Source organism: Oncorhynchus mykiss, chromosome 20 (genome assembly GCF_013265735.2).
Source record: "Oncorhynchus mykiss isolate Arlee chromosome 20, USDA_OmykA_1.1, whole genome shotgun sequence".
NCBI classification, from domain to species: Eukaryota; Metazoa; Chordata; class Actinopteri; order Salmoniformes; family Salmonidae; genus Oncorhynchus; species Oncorhynchus mykiss.
This window is the reverse complement of record NC_048584.1, coordinates 32,389,015-32,403,270: the sequence shown is the minus strand read 5'-3', so window position 1 is coordinate 32,403,270 and position 14,256 is coordinate 32,389,015. Positions and strand designations below refer to the sequence as shown.

The following is a 14,256-nucleotide window of genomic DNA, read 5'->3' as shown; positions in this document are numbered from 1 at the left end:
TGGGTTACCTGTGGTGGTAGGGCTGTTGGTAGCAGTAGGTAAGCTGGGTGTTTCTCCCAGTACCAGTCGTACTCTCTTGGCATGTGTCTTGCCCTGGTAGTGAGACTGGGCCACGATGGCCGACGTGAAGAACATATTACATAACGTACAGCACTTATTGCTGTCCACCTCTGTCTCTGCACTGTCCTGAAGGGAGGAGAGGAGACGTGAAGGGGTGACGGAGAGGAGAGGAGGAGAAAAGAGGAGAAAAAAGAGAGAAAAACATGTTAAAGTATACCACTTATTGCTGTCCACCTCTGTCTCTGCACTGTCCTGAAGGGAGGAGAGGAGACGTGAAGGGGTGACGGAGAGGAGAGGAGGAGAAAAGAGGAGAAAAAAGAGAGAAAAACATGTTAAAGTATACCACTTATTCCTGTCCACCTCTGTCTCTGCACTGTCCTGAAGGGAGGAGAGGAGACGTGAAGGGGTGACGGAGAGGAGAGGAGGAGAAAAGAGGAGAAAAAAGAGAGAAAAACATGTTAAAGTATACCACTTATTGCTGTCCACCTCTGTCTCTGCACTGTCCTGAAGGGAGGAGAGGAGACGTGAAGGGGTGACGGAGAGGAGAGGAGGAGAAAAGAGGAGAAAAAAGAGAGAAAAACATGTTAAAGTATACCACTTATTGCTGTCCACCTCTGTCTCTGCACTGTCCTGAAGGGAGGAGAGGAGACGTGAAGGGGTGACGGAGAGGAGAGGAGAAGAAAAGAGGAGAAAAAAGAGAGAAAAACATGTTAAAGTATACCACTTATTGCTGTCCACCTCTGTCTCTGCACTGTCCTGAAGGGAGGAGAGGAGAGAGTGATGGAAAGGAGTAGGGAGAGGAGAGAGGACGAGGTGAGGAATGGTGAGGGCAGGAGAGAGGAGGGAGAGGAGAGAGGATGAGGTGAGGAATGGTGAGGGCAGGAGAGAGGAGGGAGAGGAGAGAGGATGAGGTGAGGAATGGTGAGGGCAGGAGAGAGGAGGGAGAGGAGAGAGGATGAGGTGAGGAATGTTGAGGGCAGGAGAGAGGAGGGAGAGGAGAGAGGATGAGGTGAGGAATGGTGAGGGCAGGAGAGAGGAGGGAGAGGAGAGAGGATGAGGTGAGGAATGGTGAGGGCAGGAGAGAGGAGGGAGAGGAGAGAGGACGAGGTGAGGAATGGTTAGGGCAGGAGAGAGCAGGGAGAGGAGAGAGGATGAGGTGAGGAATGGTGAGGGCAGGAGAGAGGAGGGAGAGGAGAGAGGATGAGGTGAGGAATGGTGAGGGCAGGAGAGAGGAGGGAGAGGAGACAGGATGAGGTGAGGAATGGTGAGGGCAGGAGAGAGCAGGGAGAGGAGAGAGGATGAGGTGAGGAATGGTGAGGGCAGGAGAGAGGAGGGAGAGGAGAGAGGATGAGGTGAGGAATGGTGAGGGCAGGAGAGAGGAAAGAGAGGAGAGAGGGGAGAGGATGAGGTGAGGAATGGTGAGGGCAGGAGAGAGGAAAGAGAGGAGAGAGGGGAGAGGATGAGGTGAGGAATGGTGAGGGCAGGAGAGAGGAAAGAGAGGAGAGAGGGGAGAGGATGAGGTGAGGAATAGTGAGGGCAGGAGAGAGGAGGGAGAGGAGAGAGGATGAGGTGAGGGCAGGAGAGAGGAGGGAGAGGAGAGAGGATGAGGTGAGGAATGGTGAGGGCAGGAGAGAGGAGGGAGAGGAGAGAGGATGAGGTGAGGAATGGTGAGGGCAGGAGAGAGGAAAGAGAGGAGAGAGGGGAGAGGATGAGGTGAGGAATGGTGAGGGCAGGAGAGAGGAGGGAGAGGAGAGAGGATGAGGTGAGGAATGGTGAGAGGAGGGAGAGGAGAGAGGATGAGGTGAGGGCAGGAGAGAGGAGGGAGAGAGGATGAGGTGAGGAATGGTGAGGGCAGGAGAGAGGAGGGAGAGGAGAGAGGATGAGGTGAGGGCAGGAGAGAGGAGGGAGAGGAGAAAGGGATGAAGGGGGTGATAGTGACGAGAGGAAAGGAGAGAAGAGGGGTGATGGAGAGGAGACATGAATGGGGAGATAGAGAAGAATAGCACAAGGGAAGGAAGAGAGAGAGAGCAGAAGAATATACTGTAGGAGGGTAGAAGGTGAAAACAAAAATAAATAAATAAACTTGGCCCAAACAAGAAGACACCATGAAAGTCAAGACTGCTGCATCTCTGGCTGGCTCTCAGTGATCTGATCCCCCCCGCACAGGACATATCAAATATGAATCTGTTCCAGTGAGACAAGGTCTCAGTTAACACCACTGTTTGATTTTTAATGAGCTAGAGTTTGGACACAACTGAAGATGAAAATACACACCACTAGATTGCTCCCTGTCCATCTCTCGTTCTGTCTGCCTTTTCACACCTGATCTTCTCACCCTTTCATTGTCTTTTCATCACTCTATTGGCTCCTTCTGCCCTTTTCTTTCTCTCCTTCCTGTCTATAACCCCTTCATCTCTCTCCTTCCTGTCTATCACCACTTCATCTCTCTCCTTCCTGTCTATAACCCCTTCATCTCTCTCTCCTTCCTGTCTATCACCACTTCACCTCTCTCCTTCCTGTCTATAACCCCTTCATCTCTCTCCTTCCTGTCTATAACCCCTTAATCTCTCTCCTTCATGTCAATAACCCCTTCATCTCTCTCCTTCATGTCAATAACCCCTTCATCTCTCTCCTTCATGTCAATAACCCCTTCATCTCTCTCCTTCCTGTCTATCACCACTTCATCTCTCTTTCCTTCCTGTCTATCACCACTTCATCTCTCTCCATACTGTCTATAACCCCTTCATCTCTCTCCTTCATGTCAATAACCCCTTCATCTCTCTCTCCTTCCTGTCTGTCATCACTTCATCTCTCTCTCCTTCCTGTCTATCACCACTTCATCTCTCTTCTTCCTGTCTATCACCACTTAATCTCTCTCTCCTTCCTGTCTATAACCCCTTCATCTCTCTCCTTCCTGTCTATAACCCCTTCATCTCTCTCTCCTTCCTGTCTATCACCACTTCATCTCTCTCCTTCCTGTCTATCACCACTTCATCTCTCTCCTTCCTGTCTATCACCACTTCATCTCTCTCTCCTTCCTGTCTATCACCACTTAATCTTTCTCTCCTTCCTGTCTATCACCACATAATCTCTCTCCTTCCTGTCTATCACCACTTCATCTCTCTCCTTCCTGTCTATCACCACTTCATCTCTCTCCTTCCTGTCTATCACCACTTCATCTCTCTCTCCTTCCTGTCTATCACCACTTCATCTCTCTACTTCCTGTCTATCACCACTTTATCTCTCTCTCCTTCCTGTCTATCACCACTTCATCTCTCTACTTCCTGTCTATCACCACTTCATCTCTCCTTCCTGTCTATCACCCCTTCATTTCTCTCTCAATCCTGTCTATCACCACTTCATCTCTCCTTCCTGTCTATCACCACTTAATCTCTCTCCTTCCTGTCTATCACCACTTCATGTCCCTCCTTCCTGTCTATAACCCCTTCATCTCTCTCTCCTTCCTGTCTATAACCCCTTTATCTCTCTCTCCTTCCTGTCTATAACCCCTTCATCTCTCTCTCCTTCCTGTCTATCACCCCTTTATCTCTCTCTCCTTCCAGTCTATAACCCCTTCATCTCTCTCTCCTTCCTGTCTATAACCCCTTTATCTCTCTCTCCTTCCTGTCTATAACCCATTCACCTCTCTCTCTGTCCTGTCTATCACCCCTTTATCTCTCTCTCCTTCCTGTCTATCACCACTTCATCTCTCCTTCCTGTCTATCACCACTTAATCTCTCTCCTTCCTGTCTATCACCACTTCATCTCTCTCCTTCCTGTCTATAACCCCTTCATCTCGCTCTCCTTCCTGTCTATAACCCCTTCATCTCTCTCTCCTTCCTGTCTATCATCACCTCATCTCTCTCCTTCCTGTCTATCACCCCTTTATCTCTCTCTCCTTCCTGTCTATCACCCCTTCATCTCTCTCCTTACTGTCTATCATCACCTCATCTCTCTCCTTCCTGTCTATCATCACCTCATCTCTCTCCTTCCTGTCTATCAACCCTTTATCTCTCTCTCCTTCCTGTCTATCACCCCTTCATCTCTCTCCTTCCTGTCTATCATCACCTCATCTCTCTCCTTCCTGTCTATCATCACCTCATCTCTATCCTTCCTGTCTATCACCCCTTTATCTCTCTCTCCTTCCTGTCTATCACCCCTTCATCTCTCTCCTTCCTGTCTATCATCACCTCATCTCTCTCCTTCCTGTCTATCATCACCTCATCTCTATCCTTCCTGTCTATCACCCCTTTATCTCTCTCTCCTTCCTGTCTATCACCCCTTCATCTCTCTCCTTCCTGTCTATCATCACCTCATCTCTCTCTCTCCTTCCTGTCTATCACCACTTCATCTCCCTCCTTCCTGTCTATCACCCCTTCATCTCTCTCCTTCCTGAATATCATCACCTCATCTCTCTCCTTCCTGTCTATAACCCCTTCATCTCTGTCTCCTTCCTGTCTATCAGCCCTTCATCTCTCCTTCCTGTCTATCACCCCTTCATCTCTCCTTCTTGTCTATCAGACCCTTCATCTCTCCTTGCTGTCTATCACTCCTTCATCTCTCTCTCCTTCCTGTCTATCATCCCTTCATCTCTCTCTCCTTCCTGTCTATCACCACTTCATCTCCCTCCTTCCTGTCTATAACCCCTTCATCTCTCTCCTTCCTGTCTATCACCACTTCATCTCTCTCCTTCCTGTCTATAACCCCTTCATCTCTCTCTCCTTCCTGTCTATCACCACTTCACCTCTCTCCTTCCTGTCTATAACCCCTTCATCTCTCTCCTTCCTGTCTATAACCCCTTCATCTCTCTCCTTCATGTCAATAACCCCTTCATCTCTCTCCTTCATGTCAATAACCCCTTCATCTCTCTCCTTCATGTCAATAACCCCTTCATCTCTCTCCTTCCTGTCTATCACCACTTCATCTCTCTTTCCTTCCTGTCTATCACCACTTCATCTCTCTCCATCCTGTCTATAACCCCTTCATCTCTCTCCTTCATGTCAATAACCCCTTCATCTCTCTCTCCTTCCTGTCTGTCATCACTTCATCTCTCTCTCCTTCCTGTCTATCACCACTTCATCTCTCTTCTTCCTGTCTATCACCACTTAATCTCTCTCTCCTTCCTGTCTATAACCCCTTCATCTCTCTCCTTCCTGTCTATAACCCCTTCATCTCTCTCTCCTTCCTGTCTATCACCACTTCATCTCTCTCCTTCCTGTCTATCACCACTTCATCTCTCTCCTTCCTGTCTATCACCACTTCATCTCTCTCTCCTTCCTGTCTATCACCACTTAATCTTTCTCTCCTTCCTGTCTATCACCACATAATCTCTCTCCTTCCTGTCTATCACCACTTCATCTCTCTCCTTCCTGTCTATCACCACTTCATCTCTATCCTTCCTGTCTATCACCACTTCATCTCTCTCTCCTTCCTGTCTATCACCACTTCATCTCTCTCTTTCCTGTCTATCACCACTTCATCTCTCTACTTCCTGTCTATCACCACTTTATCTCTCTCTCCTTCCTGTCTATCACCACTTCATCTCTCTACTTCCTGTCTATCACCACTTCATCTCTCCTTCCTGTCTATCACCCCTTCATTTCTCTCTCAATCCTGTCTATCACCACTTCATCTCTCCTTCCTGTCTATCACCACTTAATCTCTCTCCTTCCTGTCTATCACCACTTCATGTCCCTCCTTCCTGTCTATAACCCCTTCATCTCTCTCTCCTTCCTGTCTATAACCCCTTTATCTCTCTCTCCTTCCTGTCTATAACCCCTTCATCTCTCTCTCCTTCCTGTCTATCACCCCTTTATCTCTCTCTCCTTCCAGTCTATAACCCCTTCATCTCTCTCCTTCCTGTCTATAACCCCTTTATCTCTCTCTCCTTCCTGTCTATAACCCATTCACCTCTCTCTCTGTCCTGTCTATCACCCCTTTATCTCTCTCTCCTTCCTGTCTATCACCACTTCATCTCTCCTTCCTGTCTATCACCACTTAATCTCTCTCCTTCCTGTCTATCACCACTTCATCTCCCTCCTTCATGTCTATCACCACTTCATCTCTCTCCTTCCTGTCTATAACCCCTTCATCTCGCTCTCCTTCCTGTCTATAACCCCTTCATCTCTCTCTCCTTCCTGTCTATCATCACCTCATCTCTCTCCTTCCTGTCTATCACCCCTTTATCTCTCTCTCCTTCCTGTCTATCACCCCTTCATCTCTCTCCTTACTGTCTATCATCACCTCATCTCTCTCCTTCCTGTCTATCATCACCTCATCTCTCTCCTTCCTGTCTATCAACCCTTTATCTCTCTCTCCTTCCTGTCTATCACCCCTTCATCTCTCTCCTTCCTGTCTATCATCACCTCATCTCTCTCCTTCCTGTCTATCATCACCTCATCTCTATCCTTCCTGTCTATCACCCCTTTATCTCTCTCTCCTTCCTGTCTATCACCCCTTCATCTCTCTCCTTCCTGTCTATCATCACCTCATCTCTCTCTCCTTCCTGTCTATCACCACTTCATCTCCCTCCTTCCTGTCTATCACCCCTTCATCTCTCTCCTTCCTGAATATCATCACCTCATCTCTCTCCTTCCTGTCTATAACCCCTTCATCTCTGTCTCCTTCCTGTCTATCAGCCCTTCATCTCTCCTTCCTGTCTATCACCCCTTCATCTCTCCTTCTTGTCTATCAGACCCTTCATCTCTCCTTGCTGTCTATCACTCCTTCATCTCTCTCTCCTTCCTGTCTATCATCCCTTCATCTCTCTCTCCTTCCTGTCTATCACCACTTCATCTCCCTCCTTCCTGTCTATCACCCCTTCATCTCTCCTTCTTGTCTATCAGACCCTTCATCTCTCCTTCTTGTCTATCAGACCCTTCATCTCTCCTTGCTGTCTATCATTCCTTCATCTCTCTCTCCTTCCTGTCTATCATCCCTTCATCTCTCTCTCCTTCCTGTCTATCACCACTTCATCTCCCTCCTTCCTGTCTATCACCACTTCATCTCTCTCTCCTTCCTGTCTATCACCACTTAATCTTTCTCTCCTTCCTGTCTATCACCACATAATCTCTCTCCTTCCTGTCTATCACCACTTCATCTCTCTCCTTCCTGTCTATCACCACTTCATCTCTCTCCTTCCTGTCTATCACCACTTCATCTCTCTCTCCTTCCTGTCTATCACCACTTCATCTCTCTCTTTCCTGTCTATCACCACTTCATCTCTCTACTTCCTGTCTATCACCACTTTATCTCTCTCTCCTTCCTGTCTATCACCACTTCATCTCTCTACTTCCTGTCTATCACCACTTCATCTCTCCTTCCTGTCTATCATCACCTCATCTCTCTCCTTCCTGTCTATCATCACCTCATCTCTATCCTTCCTGTCTATCACCCCTTTATCTCTCTATCCTTCCTGTCTATAACCCCTTCATCTCTGTCTCCTTCCTGTCTATCAGCCCTTCATCTCTCCTTCCTGTCTATCACCCCTTCATCTCTCCTTCTTGTCTATCAGACCCTTCATCTCTCCTTGCTGTCTATCACTCCTTCATCTCTCTCTCCTTCCTGTCTATCATCCCTTCATCTCTCTCTCCTTCCTGTCTATCACCACTTCATCTCCCTCCTTCCTGTCTATCACCACTTCATCTCTCTCCTTCCTGTCTATCACCACTTCATCTCTCTCTTTCCTGTCTATCACCACTTCATCTCTCTACTTCCTGTCTATCACCACTTTATCTCTCTCTCCTTCCTGTCTATCACCACTTCATCTCTCTACTTCCTGTCTATCACCACTTCATCTCTCCTTCCTGTCTATCACCCCTTCATTTCTCTCTCAATCCTGTCTATCACCACTTCATCTCTCCTTCCTGTCTATCACCACTTAATCGCTCTCCTTCCTGTCTATCACCACTTCAAGTCCCTCCTTCCTGTCTATAACCCCTTCATCTCTCTCTCCTTCCTGTCTATAACCCCTTTATCTCTCTCTCCTTCCTGTCTATAACCCATACACCTCTCTCTCTGTCCTGTCTATCACCCCTTTATCTCTCTCTCCTTCCTGTCTATCACCACTTCATCTCTCCTTCCTGTCTATCACCACTTAATCTCTCTCCTTCCTGTCTATCACCCCTTTATCTCTCTCTCCTTCCTGTCTATCACCCCTTCATCTCTCTCCTTACTGTCTATCATCACCTCATCTCTCTCCTTCCTGTCTATCATCACCTCATCTCTCTCCTTCCTGTCTATCAACCCTTTATCTCTCTCTCCTTCCTGTCTATCACCCCTTCATCTCTCTCCTTCCTGTCTATCATCACCTCATCTCTCTCCTTCCTGTCTATCATCACCTCATCTCTATCCTTCCTGTCTATCACCCCTTTATCTCTCTCTCCTTCCTGTCTATCACCCCTTCATCTCTCTCCTTCCTGTCTATCATCACCTCATCTCTCTCTCCTTCCTGTCTATCACCACTTCATCTCCCTCCTTCCTGTCTATCACCCCTTCATCTCTCTCCTTCCTGAATATCATCACCTCATCTCTCTCCTTCCTGTCTATAACCCCTTCATCTCTGTCTCCTTCCTGTCTATCAGCCCTTCATCTCTCCTTCCTGTCTATCACCCCTTCATCTCTCCTTCTTGTCTATCAGACCCTTCATCTCTCCTTGCTGTCTATCACTCCTTCATCTCTCTCTCCTTCCTGTCTATCATCCCTTCATCTCTCTCTCCTTCCTGTCTATCACCACTTCATCTCCCTCCTTCCTGTCTATCACCCCTTCATCTCTCCTTCTTGTCTATCAGACCCTTCATCTCTCCTTCTTGTCTATCAGACCCTTCATCTCTCCTTGCTGTCTATCACTCCTTCATCTCTCTCTCCTTCCTGTCTATCATCCCTTCATCTCTCTCTCCTTCCTGTCTATCACCACTTCATCTCCCTCCTTCCTGTCTATCACCACTTCATCTCTCTCTCCTTCCTGTCTATCAACACTTAATCTTTCTCTCCTTCCTGTCTATCACCACATAATCTCTCTCCTTCCTGTCTATCACCACTTCATCTCTCTCCTTCCTGTCTATCACCACTTCATCTCTCTCCTTCCTGTCTATCACCACTTCATCTCTCTCTCCTTCCTGTCTATCACCACTTCATCTCTCTCTTTCCTGTCTATCACCACTTAATCTCTCTACTTCCTGTCTATCACCACTTTATCTCTCTCTCCTTCCTGTCTATCACCACTTCATCTCTCTACTTCCTGTCTATCACCACTTCATCTCTCCTTCCTGTCTATCACCCCTTCATTTCTCTCTCAATCCTGTCTATCACCACTTCATCTCTCCTTCCTGTCTATCACCACTTAATCTCTCTCCTTCCTGTCTATCACCACTTCATGTCCCTCCTTCCTGTCTATAACCCCTTCATCTCTCTCTCCTTCCTGTCTATAACCCCTTTATCTCTCTCTCCTTCCTGTCTATAACCCCTTCATCTCTCTCTCCTTCCTGTGTATCACCCCTTTATCTCTCTCTCCTTCCTGTCTATAACCCCTTCATCTCTCTCTCCTTCCTGTCTATAACCCCTTTATCTCTCTCTCCTTCCTGTCTATAACCCATTCACCTCTCTCTCTGTCCTGTCTATCACCCCTTTATCTCTCTCTCCTTCCTGTCTATCACCACTTCATCTCTCCTTCCTGTCTATCCCCACTTAATCTCTCTCCTTCCTGTCTATCACCACTTCATCTCCCTCCTTCATGTCTATCACCACTTCATCTCTCTCCTTCCTGTCTATAACCCCTTCATCTCGCTCTCCTTCCTGTCTATAACCCCTTCATCTCTCTCTCCTTCCTGTCTATCATCACCTCATCTCTCTCCTTCCTGTCTATCACCCCTTTATCTCTCTCTCCTTCCTGTCTATCACCCCTTCATCTCTCTCCTTACTGTCTATCATCACCTCATCTCTCTCCTTCCTGTCTATCATCACCTCATCTCTCTCCTTCCTGTCTATCAACCCTTTATCTCTCTCTCCTTCCTGTCTATCACCCCTTCATCTCTCTCCTTCCTGTCTATCATCACCTCATCTCTCTCCTTCCTGTCTATCATCACCTCATCTCTATCCTTCCTGTCTATCACCCCTTTATCTCTCTCTCCTTCCTGTCTATCACCCCTTCATCTCTCTCCTTCCTGTCTATCATCACCTCATCTCTCTCTCCTTCCTGTCTATCACCACTTCATCTCCCTCCTTCCTGTCTATCACCCCTTCATCTCTCTCCTTCCTGAATATCATCACCTCATCTCTCTCCTTCCTGTCTATAACCCCTTCATCTCTGTCTCCTTCCTGTCTATCAGCCCTTCATCTCTCCTTCCTGTCTATCAACCCTTCATCTCTCCTTCTTGTCTATCAGACCCTTCATCTCTCCTTGCTGTCTATCACTCCTTCATCTCTCTCTCCTTCCTGTCTATCATCCCTTCATCTCTCTCTCCTTCCTTTCTATCACCACTTCATCTCCCTCCTTCCTGTCTATCACCCCTTCATCTCTCCTTCTTGTCTATCAGACCCTTCATCTCTCCTTGCTGTCTATCACTCCTTCATCTCTTTCTCCTTCCTGTCTATCACCCGTTCATCTCTCCTTCCTGTCTATCACCCCTTCATCTCTCTCTCCTTCCTGTCTATCACCACTTCATCTCTCTCTCCTTCCTGTCTATCACCCCTTCATCTCTCCTTCCTGTCTATCATCCCCTTCATCTCTCCTTCCTGGCTATCACCCCTTCATCTCTCTCTCCTTCCTGTCTATCAGCCCCTTCATCTCTTTCTCCTTCCGGTCTATAACCCCTTTATCTCTCTCTCCTTCCTGTCTATAACACCTTCATCTCTTTCTCTTTCCTGGCTATCACCCGTTCATCTCTCCTTCCTGTCTATCACCCCTTCATCTCTCTCTCCTTCCTGTCTATCACCCCTACATCTCTCTCTCCTTCCTATCTATCACCCCTTCATCTCTCCTTCCTGTCTATCACCCCTTCATCTCTCCTTCCTGTCTATCAGCCCCTTCATCTCTCCTTCCTGTCTATCACCCCCTCATCTCTCTCTCCTTCCTGTCTATCAGCCCCTTCATCTCTTTCTCCTTCCTGTCTATCACCCCTTCATCTCTCTCTCCTTCCTGTCTATCAGCCCCCTAATCTCTTTCTCCTTCCTGTCTATCACCCCTTCATCTCTCTCTCCTTCCTGTCGATAACCCCTTAATCTCTCTCTCCTTCCTTTCTATAACCCCTTCATCTCTTTCTCCTTCCTGGCTATCAGCCCCTTCATCTCTCTTTCTTTCCTGTCTATCAGCCCCTTCATCTCTCCTTCCTGTCTATCAGCCCCTTCATCTCTCCTTCCTATCTATCACCCCTTCATCTCTCTCTCCTCTCCATCATCTCCATCATCTCTCTCTCCTTCCTGTCTATCACCCCTTCATCCCTCCAAAAGAATAAAGACATTTCAAATGTCATATTATATTTTTCTCTCTCTCCTTCCTGTCTATGTATTTCCACACTTGCTCTATGTCTCATCTGTTCACAGTTTCTCCCTTTCTGCTCTTTCATGCCTTCTCTCTCTCTCTTCTCTTTTTCATAGAACTTTTCACACCACTCTCTCTCTCTCTCTCTCTCACTCTCTGCTCAGTCTGTTGGCACAGTTCTCCTCCTCCCCTTTTTCTCTCACTCTCCTCTCTCTTGTTCAGTCTCTCTTTCCTTTCACACCACTCCCTCTCGCCCAAGTGTCAGATTGAGTCAGAAGAGAGAAACCTTAGAGGACGATGAAGTGCAATAGTAAAAATGTGTCTCCCGCGATGGTATGGTACTGTGTGTGTGTGTGTGTGTGTGTGTGTGTGTGTGTGTGTGTGTGTGTGTGTGTGTGTGTGTGTGTGTGTGTGTGTGTGTGTGTCTGCCGCTGTGTCAGTGTGTGTTAACATCAAAAACTGTAGAGGTTCTGAGAGTTTGGTACACCTCTACCTTCCAGCACTCTGTTTTCTCTCTCTACTTTCTCAGTCCGTCTCTCTCTCTGATCTTCCTGTTATTTTCTCTCCCTTTTCTCTGTCTGTTTGTCTCATCTACTGGGTAAATGGTACTCTTTCCATCTCTGTCTGTTTGTCTCATCTACTGGGTAAATGGTACTCTTTCCATCTCTGTCTGTTTGTCTCATCTACTGGGTAAATGGTACTCTTTCCATCTCTGTCTGTCTGTCTCATCTACTGGGTAAATGGTACTCTTTCCATCTCTGTCTGTTTGTCTCATCTACTGGGTAAATGGTACTCTTTCCATCTCTGTCTGTTTGTCTCATCTACTGGGTAAATGGTACTCTTTCCATCTCTGTCTGTATTTTTCATCTACTGGGTAAATGGTACTCTTTCCATCTCTGTCTGTCTGTCTCATCTACTGGGTAAATGGTACTCTTTCCATCTCTGTCTGTTTGTCTCATCTACTGGGTAAATGGTACTCTTTCCATCTCTGTCTGTCTGTCTCATCTACTGGGTAAATGGTACTCTTTCCATCTCTGTCTGTCTCATCTACTGGGTAAATGGTACTCTTTCCATCTCTGTCTTTTTCATCTACTGGGTAAATGGTACTCTTTCCATCTCTGTCTGTTTGTCACATCTACTGGGTAAATGGTACTCTTTCCATCTCTGTCTGTTTGTCTCATCTACTGGGTAAATGGTACTCTTTCCATCTCTGTCTGTTTGTCTCATCTACTGGGTAAATGGTACTCTTTCCATCTCTGTCTGTTTGTCTCATCTACTGGGTAAATGGTACTCTTTACATCTCTGTCTGTTTGTCACATCTACTGGGTAAATGGTACTCTTTCCATCTCTGTCTGTCTGTCTCATCTACTGGGTAAATGGTACTCTTTACATCTCTGTCTGTCTTTTTCATCTACTGGGTAAATGGGTACTCTTTCCATCTCTGTCTGTTTGTCTCATCTACTGGGTAAATGGTACTCTTTCCATCTCTGTCTGTCTGTCTCATCTACTGGGTAAATGGTACTCTTTCCATCTCTGTCTGTTTGTCTCATCTACTGGGTAAATGGTACTCTTTCCATCTCTGTCTGTCTGTCTCATCTACTGGGTAAATGGTACTCTTTCCATCTCTGTCTGTCTGTCTCATCTACTGGGTAAATGGTACTCTTTACATCTCTGTCTGTCTCATCTACTGGGTAAATGGTACTCTTTCCATCTCTGTCTTTTTCATCTACTGGGTAAATGGTACTCTTTCCATCTCTGTCTGTTTGTCTCATCTACTGGGTAAATGGTACTCTTTCCATCTCTGTCTGTTTGTCTCATCTACTGGGTAAATGGTACTCTTTCCATCTCTGTCTGTCTGTCTCATCTACTGGGTAAATGGTACTCTTTCCATCTCTGTCTGTCTTTTTCATCTACTGGGTAAATGGTACTCTTTCCATCTCTGTCTGTCTGTCTCATCTACTGGGTAAATGGTACTCTTTCCATCTCTGTCTGTCTGTCTCATCTACTGGGTAAATGGTACTCTTTCCATCTCTGTCTGTTTGTCTCATCTACTGGGTAAATGGTACTCTTTCCATCTCTGTCTGTCTTTTTCATCTACTGGGTAAATGGGTACTCTTTCCATCTCTGTCTGTCTTTTTCATCTACTGGGTAAATGGTACTCTTTCCATCTCTGTCTGTCTTTTTCATCTACTGGGTAAATGGGTACTCTTTCCATCTCTGTCTGTCTTTTTCATCTACTGGGTAAATGGGTACTCTTTCCATCTCTGTCTGTCTTTTTCATCTACTGGGTAAATGGTACTCTTTCCATCTCTGTCTGTTTGTCTCATCTACTGGGTAAATGGTACTCTTTCCATCTCTGTCTGTCTGTCTCATCTACTGGGTAAATGGTACTCTTTCCATCTCTGTCTGTCTTTTTCATCTACTGGGTAAATGGGTACTCTTTCCATCTCTGTCTGTCTTTTTCATCTACTGGGTAAATGGGTACTCTTTCCATCTCTGTCTGTCTTTTTCATCTACTGGGTAAATGGTACTCTTTCCATCTCTGTCTGTTTGTCTCATCTACTGGGTAAATGGTACTCTTTCCATCTCTGTCTGTCTTTTTCATCTACTGGGTAAATGGTACTCTTTCCATCTCTGTCTGTTTGTCTCATCTACTGGGTAAATGGTACTCTTTCCATCTCTGTCTGTCTTTTTCATCTACTGGGTAAATGGGTACTCTT

General features: G+C 46.6%; 1 protein-coding gene across 1 annotated transcript in view; it reads right to left on the bottom strand.

Moving 5' to 3' along the window:
- The window catches only part of LOC110499334 (zinc finger matrin-type protein 4), a 184,901-nt gene that overhangs the window by 72,895 nt on the left and 97,750 nt on the right, over nucleotides 1-14,256 (bottom strand). Inside the window, exon 4 of the mRNA XM_036956195.1 lies at nucleotides 9-186. Coding sequence (XP_036812090.1) covers nucleotides 9-186 — 178 coding nt within the window. The remainder of the gene's footprint in view (nucleotides 1-8; nucleotides 187-14,256) is intronic.